General features: G+C 39.6%; 1 protein-coding gene across 2 annotated transcripts in view; it reads right to left on the bottom strand.

The window, feature by feature from the left end:
* Positions 1-2220: 2220 nt before the first annotated feature.
* ephb6 (eph receptor B6) overlaps positions 2221-12806 on the bottom strand; it is a 45774-nt gene continuing 35188 nt past the window's right edge. The window contains exons 9-19 of one of the 2 annotated variants that reach the window (XM_030393601.1): positions 11318-11442; positions 11058-11220; positions 10314-10428; positions 10170-10225; positions 9744-9860; positions 9408-9655; positions 9084-9302; positions 8848-8997; positions 6731-6915; positions 6465-6623; positions 2221-3761 (exon numbers count right to left, since the gene is read on the bottom strand). In XM_030393601.1, coding sequence (XP_030249461.1) covers positions 3656-3761; positions 6465-6623; positions 6731-6915; positions 8848-8997; positions 9084-9302; positions 9408-9655; positions 9744-9860; positions 10170-10225; positions 10314-10428; positions 11058-11220; positions 11318-11442 — 1643 coding nt within the window. In that variant the 3' untranslated portion in view covers positions 2221-3655. The remainder of the gene's footprint in view (positions 3762-6464; positions 6624-6730; positions 6916-8847; positions 8998-9083; positions 9303-9407; positions 9656-9743; positions 9861-10169; positions 10226-10313; positions 10429-11057; positions 11221-11317; positions 11443-12806) is intronic. The other variant, XM_030393602.1, reaches the window with a different exon arrangement.

The following is a 12806-nucleotide window of genomic DNA, read 5'->3' as shown; positions in this document are numbered from 1 at the left end:
TTTGTGTATCTACTGTTTCTACCAGCGCTTCTATCACAACACAGTGTTAATTAGAGTCCCAGCAAACAATTATTACAGATGCCTCTGGTAGATTTATCACATGACAGGTGCTCTCATTCAGAGTGACTGAACACCACAGAGCCCAATGATCATTATTAAAACAAAAGTAAATAAGAAGGCTACCGTGATTTCAAGAGGTTCCACATGGAGTCTTCATAACACTTTAGCTCATCCTCTCATACAAACTTTAACTTAACCTCTAAAGTACCATAATCACTACACGGTGATGAAGAGTAACTGAGTAAATTATCAAGAACTGTACTTGTATTTTCAGGAAATATTTTACTTCTTAGAATCAACCCTGACTTCATATTTGACTCCCGAAATTCTTTTGTTTCAAGATACAAACACAAATATCTCGAACATACTTTAAACATGTTGCTGTAAATTAAAAAAAAACAAAACATTTGAAATATTCTCATAATATTGCACCGATAGAAGGTTTTTGGGACTTAAGATAATGACAAAAACCATCATCACTTGACAAGATGCTGAAAATGAGCTTCACAAACCAAACAATAACGCCGCTTACACATTAATGCATCCATGATAACAATTATACATCAATCCTATATTTGTTACCTCAAGTATATTTTGCTGATGATACTTTCTTTTATTTGTAAAACTTATGGTTGTATTACTACTTTTACTTAGTAAACAGTCTTAATACTTCTTTAAATTCCATCTACACCCTGAAAAAATGCTCCATTGCAAGTAAATGTTTTGAATTGATAACGTAAGTATGTAAAAGTACAGAAGTTTGATCTGCAAAATTCATCGAAGTTTCAAAACTAAAAGTACTCATTATGCACACACACATATTATTATACATATCATACTGCTGGATTAATCTATAATGATAAAAAAGTTAAGAAGCGTTTCAATGTAGCTAGTTGCTTTAAGAAACTCTATAAATATACTGTTGGGTAGTTTAATCTAGCACAATAAGTCATCATTTCTAGATTAAGATAATCAATTGTGATTATATATATATAAAAAAAACAAGTAGCTGTCAAATCATTTCAGAGGATAAACACACCATCAGATACGAAAACAAAATTACTTCAAAACTTTGTGACCTAAACTATAACTGACAATAAAGTTCTGAGTGTTTGAATATATTTTTGGACCACTCAGCATGTCTTTGTAAAACTGACATTGGGCCAATGTGAAGACCGGTAACTGCAGTCTGACACAGTAAAATACAGCACAGAACCAGCCGCGTCAGCCTGCCAGAGTAATGTTGGGGTTGTGTAAGCGGTCTTACTATCAGTCCAGATCGGCTGTGATATCAGCAGCAGCGGGACATGTGGGAAACCAGTGTCTGTCTGCGGACTGCTGCTGATCCCAGCAGATCCCAAACTGAGATTCACCTCAAACCTGCTGATCTGTTCACTCCTTAGTGCTGTCAAGGTGATATGAGTGCATCAAGGTGAATGAATTCATGCTGGAGCTGACGAATTCATGGTTTGAACCACATGAACCAGTTATAGAATCAAACAGCGTTGTATGTTTTTTTTTGGTGATGGACGTCATTATGAACCAACTTGTTTTGATTTTGTTTGAGATAGTTTTATATCCATTAGCCTTTATAACCATACTAAACTGCAAAGGCTAAAACTCGTCTTTCAATCGGTGCTGAACATTTTAATGTAAGTTGGTGTTACTATGATCCAGTAAGATATTCGTTTTTTTTAAACAACAATCAAACTTCTGGTTTTAAGGCACCACTATAACTATTCAATAACTACTGGATGGATTTCCATTAACTATCATACAGACTGTCATGGTCTCCAGAGAATGAACCCTAATGACGATGACAATTCTGACTTTTCCTGTAGGCTACTGGATGCATTTCAATGAATTTGGTACATTCATGTTCTCCAGAGGACGAATCCTAAAGAGTTGTGGGATCACAGTCTGTTCTATCTAACAACACCATCAGGACCAAATTCCATTTTGGCTAATACTTTTGTTGATGACTAAGTACTGTCAAACCTATAATGTGTTGTGGTGTAATCCTGCTGGCAAACCATCAAACCAACAAACGGACACAGAGGAAAATATGACCCCCCGGGCGGACGTCACAAGGATTGTCTCAGAAGTGGCAGGTAAAATATAATATTTTGTATTTCTCGAAAATGAAAAGCAAAAGCAATATTTTAAATAAAATCATATCATTTATTTTACAAATTTGCACAATTATGGATTAGTGGTGAACACTCGTACAAGTAAACACAGCTAATAATGTGTGTATAGCCTGACACACTTGTCTCAAACACTCTCTCTCTCTCACACACACACACACACACACACACACACACACACACACACACAGCATCATGTACAGCATACATCTGATGTACACATTAACACGGCCTCATTTATAGCACACATGTTACAGACACACGTACTTACAAAGCATTTTGCCTCCTTCCTTCAAGTGTAAATCAGATCAGACTTTGTCCATCTTTCCCATTTCACACATTCACAAAGCTCCAACGACTCAGTGTCTTTACTCTTGCAATCAAACGAAAAGAGGTGAAGTGTGAAATGTACACATAAAAGGTGGGTGCCGTTCGGTTCTGTCCTCATCACAGATTTGTGTTTGCAGCTGAGGTGAAGTTTGTAGCATCACGGTTCATGAGCTCTGTTGTCGCTGAGAGAGTGAGAGTGAGCTGTACAAACAGGGCTACTTTCAAACCCTGGATATGTCTTTTAAAGAAGGAAAACATGGCTTATAGCTTTAAAAAAAAACCTTTTTTATCGGTTTTGTTTTCCCCAATTTCATGGCAGTGATCCATATCTAACCTCAGGGTTTGCAGTGCTGATTTTGGACTTTATAGCATTTTTTTATTATTTTTTTTTACATTGAATGAACTATACATTTTTCTCAAAGATGGTAAGACCTCATAAGGCGCACCATAGCTTGCTAGGTAGTTCACTGTTTCCTTTTTTGCTCACAGGTTTTTAGCATTTGGCGTTTTTAAGTAGAGAGGAAGTGATACAACTTTACAAACAACTCAATAAGTATTAGAAAGGCTTTGATTGTCCTCACGCAATTCTTTGTGTGGGGAAAACTCCATGAGTATTTAAAAAAAAAAAAAAAAAAACATTTTTATAATTGTTTTGTACTCAATGAGGGTGGGGGAATTTAAATGTTTCATGGGGGGGGGGGGCAGTAGTGGATGAAAGGGTGAGAGGTAGGATTGCTGATGGGTGAGGAGCGAAGGAGGCAGACAACAATAAAGTGAAATCTAGTGAAAAACATCGAGGAATCTTTAATGTCCTTCCCCTCCTCAGCATTTACCCAACCTCACTTTGACCTGGACTGCAGATCCCATAGTGCATCTCTCCTCTGTTATTTGTCTTGACCGACAGGCAGGAAGTCCGATCATCTTCTTTTTCTCACCCCATCTGGTTGTCGTGTTGGGTTGATCAGAATACACGGAGTAGCACTGGAAAGCTGATTCTCTCTCTGTTTTGGCTTAAAAATGTGCTCCACTGAAACGAGTGTTACAGAAACCAGACACAACAAGCAGAGGGATGTGAAAACCACAGAAATCCATGGCACAGGTTGTACTGGAGGCAGATTTCACACCTCCACCTGCCCCTGCATCAGATGGGCTCTGAGCTGCTGGGCTGCACTGAAGATCTTCCTCTGGTGCCCCAGCAGGTTCACCCCGAGGTTCTGGACGTCACTGAAGGAGAGAGCAGACCAACCGTGGACTTTAGTTTAACACTTCAGTTTGTTGTGTGCGCTATCTTATACTCTGAAGGACAACAGTGACGTGTTTGTATGTGTCAGTCCAAACAAACCTGTGGTAGATCAGGCTTTCTATTGATGCTTTTTCCATGGTCACAAATGAACATTAAAGCGCAGCATCTACTCAGCTAGTGAAGGTATAAAAATGATCGAGTGTTAAAGCACTTTCTTGACATTAAAAGTACATGGAGGTGTTCGGCTGTCAAAATGACAACCACATAAGAAAATAACTGGAAATAGCTGGAAAATAACCTTGAGCTTAGGTTCATTGTTTTTTGTCAGTAAAGCAACAGTGTTTACCCTATATAAGTGCAACGACTGAGTCCATGTTGCAGAATAATATACTGTATGTTGAGACCTTTGCACCAATAGGTTCTTGCATGTTGCATGTAAAATATAACTGACAAAATAAGGATTCTTCTTCTAAAACAAATTTGAAACAAAGTACCTGAAACTTGCTTTTAAGAGTAGTTTGTTTTAAAAGATGTGATATGTAAGAATGGGCAACATGTTGAATACAAACTCTACACAAATAGGGTGCAGTATATCACCATGGTAACTGCTAACTGTAGCTGCTGTTAGCTAGGCAGCTCAGGTAGCCTTGCAGCTAGCAGCCCTATGAGCCTGCACTGGGAGCTTGAAGAACCGAGGGAGTGTTGGTGTTTACACCACTGGTACAGGAGCTTTGGACTGCGGAAAGACTGGGACTCTGGACTGGGACTGAACATGAAGGCCAGTTAGACAACAGGGAATACAGCACCAACTTAATATACAGCCGCTCCGACAAGCAATCTGACTCCAGGGACAAAGACGAAGCGGTTGCTTCAGGCTTGGACAGGGAAGGTATTAATTGGGGGAGGAGAGAGAGGAGGGAGGTCAGATATCAGTCAGCGCACACCTGGTGTGGGGTTGGGGTTACAACCATGTATCTAATGAGCGAAATTTGAATACAGCATCCAAAATGGAGCCTAGTTTGTTTATATGAAATCTGCTCAGTGGCACCTAAAGCCAAATAAGTTAAACTTCCTGGGTGTAAAATTACCAGGACCAGCTTTTGCACTGTGCAGCCCCTTAAGAGCGTGGCGCTGGACATCTGCCAAGTGGCTAACTTTCTGTCTAGCTCTCCACTAACTTGAATTGGAATAAAATGATTGAATAGTGTGGCTCTTCTAGACTTTACAAATATATTGAGACCAAATAGAATAATTTCTGATAGTGAAAGTCATTTCGCTGGGGTTGGGACACTCAAGAAAATATATTGAGCATTTTACTGTCACTTCTTTTACAATGAAAGCTAATGAGAAAAAAAAAAATTTGGCCAGTGTGCATCATGTGATTTTGTAATTACACTGTTTGGGCACTTGGGGGGGTGTGGTCAAAATTGTTTCTTCACATTCTGTTTGTAATGTTTGTCCATTTTTTTACCTTTTAAACTAAACTTTTTAGGGACGTCGATATGGGCATTTTTCCACTGATCAGGATCAGCAATTTTGAACATTAACCCAAGGGCGATTTATTATTTTTTTCTTACGTCAGAGCACAATTTGTGGCAGAGCTCAGACGCGCACACAACATTACTCTGGCAAACCTGTGGATATAATGTCTGCAGTGCGGAAATAACTTAAATTAGAAAGCGAAAGCAGTCCAACAACAGCATGTAACATCTGCAATACGACCGTTTCACGAAGGGGTAACAAGAGAGCTACATTTAATACTACTCATTTGGAATGATAAAATATTACAGAAAAGGTAATTAAATTAATCGCTCTGGATAACCAGCTCATCTTCGCGGTAGAGGATCAGGGTTTTCTTCGTCATCTGGAGTTTTGGTATGCTCTACGATCTCGGAATTACATTGATTCCACTTTCAAATTACAACATGCCGGTATGCACACACGTTTCGTGGGTCTCATACAGCAAAGCATGAAACAGGCAATCGAGGAGATGCCGAACGTGTGTGAAATAGACCAACGTCTGGAATATGAAAAACGCAGTAGATGATATGGAGGTACCAAGCGTGGGCTGTGTCGCGCACAAACATCAGCTGACTGTACTCGAGGGTCTGCTGTCACAGTGCAGCATCATAGACTCACCTGCTAATGCAAGGAAGGTAGTAGGCCAATGTGACAATAGCATAATGCAGAATGAGAAAGAATAATATAAAAGTATATACTTTGAGGAACAGCTTGGATACAGGTAGTTTTTTCCTTAATGCAGCTGTATTATCTTGTGTTGGATCGGGACTCCGTATCGGCATTTACTAAATATTAAAGGACTCGGATCAGGATCGAGGTAAAAAATACCTGATTGGACCATCCCTAATACGTTTACATATTGCACCTTTAAACTGTTTTTGGCATGTTAATACAGCTGTAAAAAATGATTCAAAACTCTTTCTTGGTTGTACTTTTTAGGAAACACTGACCAAGATTTAAACTGGATTTAAAATGTGTTTCATTCATAAGTTATGTAAAACAAACCTGCATGAAACCACAAAAGAAAACAATATAAAACTGTTTCTGTGCTTTGGAAAATGAACAGTCACATCAAAAATCTGCATGATTTTCAGTTACAGAAATAAATAAACATTTTCATTCACTTTAAATCAGATGTTACAGTAATAACCATCGATACTCACTCCATCGTGAGCTTGCTGACTCTGTCTAATGTGTCCAGTTGTGCCTGATCAAACTCATCCTGATACCTCTCCATCCTCAGAGCCTTCAGCCAATCACTGACCGTTGCCACTGACGATAAGTCTGTGGGGGTGGGACTGAGCAGTGGCTGAGAGCAGCTTCTGTAATAAAGGAAATGTCAAAAATGAGAGTATGAGAACCCATAAATACACCAGATTGTTCATCACCTGCTGCCTCTGATATGTTTTGCCAGAAGCTGCTGTCTCACCGAGATGGCTCTGCCTTGAGAGAGGCGGGGTGCCTGATGAGCCGATCCAAAGAGGACAGGAGGGAGTCGAAGGCTGGCCGGTCCCCTCGATCAGCCTGCCAGCACTGAAGCATCATAGAGTGGAGGGCAGCGGGACAGTTGTGTGGAGCAGGAAGGCGATACTGGTCTGCTACGGCCTTCATCACCTGCAGTGAGAGCAGGCGAGACATTAGAGATAATAAGTAGGTCAGCTAGTCTGAGGAGTCTTGTATAAGTGCCTTACGTAAAAGGTCACAAGCCACTAAGGGAATGTTAGAGTGACTACGAAAAAATTATGTAAATTTTAGCTGCCTGACATTTAACCACAGCTTAAATGAGTCTGCTAAATAAAGACGAGGGGAAGAGTGATTAAGCAAATGTATTTAAGGAGTTGTCGAGAATTTTTGTCTCTCTCCTTCAGCTGTCCGTGTTTTGAGGGTATAACATGTAACATTTCTGCATTAAAATGTCTTGTTGTTGTGTTGTTTTTATTGTTTTTGCTTGAAAGACCTACAGCGGCAGAGTAACCATTTAAGACCATACACTGTTAATACACTAGATTTCTGAGGAAAATATTTGATTGACGTTTTTACCTTTGATGACATCGGGATTGTGGCTACATTACAGAATAAGCCTTTACTTGTAAAACATAATAATAATGATAATAATAATAACAATAATAATAATAATAATAATATGAACTATTTACACATGATTCACATCTGAAAATAGCCAAGGGGAACGTGCTTACCTCTAAAAGACTTTTATTCTTGTCAAATATTTTTATCCAAATGGCAATAAGTCAATATTTTTACATTTGTTATATTTCTACTTGGTTAGAAAATTGTATTCCTTCATTTCCTCTATTTGGGTTTTGAACACTGTCCCCCTTTTAAAGGTTCAAACACATACAATTTGAGTAGAAGTTTACGATAATCACACGCTGGATCAACTTGACTCTGTTTGTTTGCTTCTCCATAACTACAGGGCTACCTGCTTGAAGACATGCCTCCAACTGATGGCACGTTTGTCTCCAGTCATTGATGTCACTGTTGCACTGTGTCATATACCATCCAGTTATTTGTCATCATGGGTTTTCAGACTGTGGTGGCATTTTTGCTTAGCATCGGGATATTTATCATTTCTTAAAACACGGAGACAGGACGATGAAATGGATCTAGAAGAGGAAGAGGAAACTATCACTCGCTACTGAATGACCATGAATGTCACCACGACCTGCTTGGAGGCAATTTGATGCACTTTTACCCAACTACCTTTTACCTTGAGCACAACTCAGCCCATTTAAAAGGGCTCTTTGTAACAATTTGTTGCAATTTACCTGTATTAATCGCTTATTAGTCTAATGTGAGTGGACTGTAATGTGACATGAAAATGGAGACCTTCCCCGTCTCTCTCTCAGTTGTCTGTATAAGCCTGTGGACAGTTTAAGTTGTTTAAAGCTGCTGGACTGTGGATGTCTATGTGAAAGACTTGGGTGAGATGATTTGACTTTATTCTCGAGTGCCTCAACTCAGTGCCTGACATATATAACAATACATAAATATAAACTAAAAACCCGACTTCAGGACAACACAGAAGTTCCACACAGCCTCTTTAAACTGGTCATGGACGTGCAAATCATGAAGCATGGTTTGACTCAGCGTGGCCATAAGTTTCAATGGAAAAGCCCTAGATAGCTGCTATGAAACATTTAATACATATAGTGCAACAATAACACTACACAAACTTTAATAAAAAAAAAATCTTCTTAACTCTTGCCTCCAAAATTGTAGATGTAGTGATATAAATACAGGACTGTTTTCTTTATGTGCTGAACATCTTCATTCAACAGCTGACAGAAAATTAAGGGATTGAAAGACGGGGATCAACATGCAATAAAGGTGTCTGTCGGGATGCAAACACTGGACATTGTTGTTTATGGTCAGGCATTAAGCCCCTGGGCACTATTGCTCCCAGGACCTATACTTTTAATGGCTTATCATTACCCTGTTGCAGTGAACCCAGAGGATTAGAGTGCATTTACATTAATAATGGATCTTGACTTCCTGTGCTCAGGCGACATTCTGCTACATACTCACTTCCTGATTGCTCATGTCCCAGTATGGACGCTCTCCATATGACATCACTTCCCACATAAGTATGCCGAAGCTCCAGACATCACTGGCAGAGCTGAACTTGCGATGCTGAAAGGCTTCTGGTGCGGTCCACCTCACAGGAATCTTGCTGCCCTGATGGAGGAAGACGGTGAATCAGTGTAATCATACAAAATCAGAAGCGTATAAAAACCACAGAGGCCCAGTTTATCAATACGTACCAGTGAGGCAGTGTATGTAGGTATGTTGTGGTCCAGGCCCCTCATGAGTCGGGATAGGCCAAAGTCGGACACTTTGCAGACCAGGTTGGAGTTGACCAACACGTTCCTAGCTGCCAGGTCCCTGTGGACAAAGTTTCTCTCAGCGAGATAACGCATCCCTGCTCCGATTCCTCTGAGCATCCCAACCAGCTGGAGGACGCTGAACTGGCCCTCATTCTCCTGAAAGAAGGAGGAGAGTAAGAAACAGGAAAGGAGGATATTCTTCTGTTTATAGTGAAGTGAAACATATTTGAAGTCACTGTTAACAGCGTGTCTTTGTCTCACCCTGAGGAAGGCGTCCAGAGGCCCGTTCTCCATGAACTCAGTGATGATCCTCTCTGGAGGGGTTCGAGTGATCACGCCCTCCAACTTGAGTACGTTGGGGTGGTCAAACTGTCCCAGGACGCCTGCCTCACTGAGAAACATCCCCCTCTCTCTGTCGGACGCCCCCCAGCGCAAAGTCTTCACCGCTACCAGCACCTCCCTGCGACCCATTGGACGGTAGCGGCCCCGGGAGACCTCCCCAAACTGGGCTGGAGTAGAGAGGAGGTGGATCAGATATAATACTGTATTGATAGGTATCACAATAAAATCTAAAAGAAACTAGAATGTCAGACCTACCTGCACCAATCACCTCCTCGATCTTGAGATGAGTGGGATCTATTTCACGGGCAAATTCTTTGACAGCCTCACTGGGGTCCTCATAAGTGGATGGGTCCACATAATACTTAACACCACCTGATAGAAAATGCAATTTTAAGTCCTGACTTTTATCCTCTTACTTAAGACATTTATGATCATGAGAATGGGCCTAGAATGATCTCATAAAGCACAGCAGAGGGAAATGACAGATCTATAAACAAATTCAATGAAATGAAAAAAATGAAAACAAAACTTTGTTTGTCACAGATCTCAATTATGCACTGTGCCTATAATATGTTGCCCTTTTGCATAGAGCATTTTCAATTTCTCACTTGAAAATAAATAGTTAATTTGACTAAGTTGAATTTTATTAAATTAGTCTAAATGAACAACACAAATACTCACCTCGGTTACTGATGTACCTCTGGAGTCTGTCGCTGTACGGACTCTCCCTCCTCTTACTGTCAAGTAGAAGCAAACAAAATATGTGAATTTGAAAAAAATAAATCAAATCATTTGTCTGACTGTGTGAACAGATCTTCAACTTACCTCCGAAACACCACCACAACCACAATCGCTGCCACCACCAGGAGAAATGCTGCTCCACCCATCACCGAACCAACCAGCAGAGGAAGTCGGTTCTGGATCTGCTGTGAATGTTCCTCTGTAGGAGAGAAACATCAGCCGTTTGAACTAATTACATACATTGCTGTAACTGTAACTGCTTATATTTCTCATAAGTGCATTTTCTTTTCACTAACAGTAGAATATGGATTAAACGCTCAGCTACACAATAGCCACAGTCAGAAATGTAACTTTAAACCTCTTCTCTTGTAAGGCAATCCTCAAGGACCCATGGAAAGTAGAATTGACACTGAGTATATTATCCTGATTAAATAAAGTACTTGGACTAAAGTAAAACCACTTCAGAGAGCATCCTTGAAGAATAATGACTTAGTTTGGACGTACATAAAAAGATGGGAAACCTCAGTTCTTCTTCAGCGACTATTTGACACAATTTGAGTTGTCTGAACAAAAGCTACTTTTATTTCAACCTTCTAAAGTCAATGACAGGTTCTACTTCTGTAGTATACAATATATTGCAAGTAAGTAGCTAATATCATAAAGTCCTAACACATATTTGTCAATGTAATCATAATCTCTTTCTGTATGTTATGAAGGCCTCTGACTCTAAATATGATAAATTACACCAGTTCTGCTGTGTTTTTATTGCAGTGATGCACTTTGTCTGCAGTAGATTTCACTGGTAATAAAGTAAAACCAGTGTTGTACCCAGTGGCAGCGTGGTGAAGTAGATGGTGTTGCTGTAGGGTCCAAAACCACGTTCATTCCGAGCTCTGATCTGGAAGGCATAGATGGATCCAGGAAGCAGAGAGTTGACGGTCACTGTGTTGGTCTCGCTGTACACACTCGCTGCACTGTCCACATCTGAACCCTGAAGGACGCAGAAAAAGGACATCTTTGTAGTGATGTTTGTTCTAAGTCAGTTTGGGTGATTGTGCAGCACGTGTGTGATTATTCACCGAGTCTACCTTGTCATAGTATCTAAGCTGGTACTCCAGGATGTCTCCGTTGGGCCGGTCCGGCTGAGGCCATGAGAGAGTGATGGAGTCTGGGGCCCGGCTCAGCTGGTGCATCATGGGAACTGTACTGGGAACTGTGGGAGACAACCAGTAGAGGAAGTAATGTTCAGACAGTCTCATTTTAATACTGATGTCTCTATCTAACCTATATAAGCGAATGAGACCATCAGCGAGAAGAAAAGCTATTTCTGAATAGTAATTATAGTTCGTCTTAATGCCTGTCTGCCGGTCAGATTCAAAGTTATCTGGGTTGGTTGGTCGTAAAATTATTTTTGTGCTGTGGATGAATTGAGGAGTCTGACTCTGTAGTGCGGTGTTACAGTGCTAAAATAAATTGACTTTGTTTAACTTTTCTTCTTAAGAGTCGCAACAATCTACAAAATATTTTAAGTTTCTTGTAGCAAGTATTTAAAGTAAAATTACTTGTAATGCAAAAAAACTGTTCATTTCTGTGTTTTACTATTACGTATGGTATTTTTGGGTCAACGTAACTGCTCTCTAAATGTGAATGGCGCATTTTACTACTGTAAATGTTTGAGCTCTTTTTACTCAATCTACTTCATATACTGTTGGCAGTGATGGAATGTAACTATGTTCCTTTACTAGTACTGCACTTGAGTAGATTTTGGAGGCACATATTGTACTTTGACTCCACTACAATAGTTGATAACTTTAGTTACTAGTTACTTTGCAGATTACATGCTGCATCAAATCCAGAGTAGCACATTTAAAATCAATTTATTGTTCGATGCTTGTGTATGTCTGCTTATTGATGGTTTTTATGTCTAATTTAAAGTGTTGTTTCATGTGTTTAATTCCCCAAAAGCCTATCTAAGGACAAGAACTGCAAATTAACCATGGCTAGAAGTTCTATATACATTGCATTGGTTGCATTTTAACAATGCTTACATATATTGTCCCTGTCAAAAAACAGATAAAAACTCAAATAAATTATTGAACATACTACTAAATCCAAGTTTGTTTTTTATTAATCTTATGAAGTAAGACAATCTCCTCAACCCACATAGGAACACTTTATCCTACAGTTTATCAGAAAATAAAAATTTGAAGACACATGGATTTCACTGGAGAGGAAGGGCATGAAAAATTGTAATCTGAAAAGATTAAAAGTGAAAAGTACAATATTTGCCACTGAGATGTCATGGAATAGAAGTATAACATTTCATAAAATAGAAATACTCAAATACAGAAGTGCCTCAAAATCTGTATTAAATGTTCTTAATTACTTCCATCAGTGGAGACAGCAGATGTATGAGCTGGACTGAAGTTTCCCTTGAGGGAAGTGATTGGCTGATTGATTAACCTCCCTCTAGAAAGCCCCTTTGTCCCACAACAATAAAACAGAAAAGTGATGTTGAACACAAGGGGGCAGTGTTAAAGAATATTTAGTAGAGCATGAAAGTGGAAGAGGCGTTTT

The sequence above is a fragment of the Sparus aurata genome, chromosome 17, assembly GCF_900880675.1.
Source record: "Sparus aurata chromosome 17, fSpaAur1.1, whole genome shotgun sequence".
Taxonomy (NCBI): domain Eukaryota; kingdom Metazoa; phylum Chordata; class Actinopteri; order Spariformes; family Sparidae; genus Sparus; species Sparus aurata.
The sequence above is the reverse complement of the archived record's forward strand: the minus strand, read 5'-3'. Positions and strand labels throughout refer to the sequence as shown.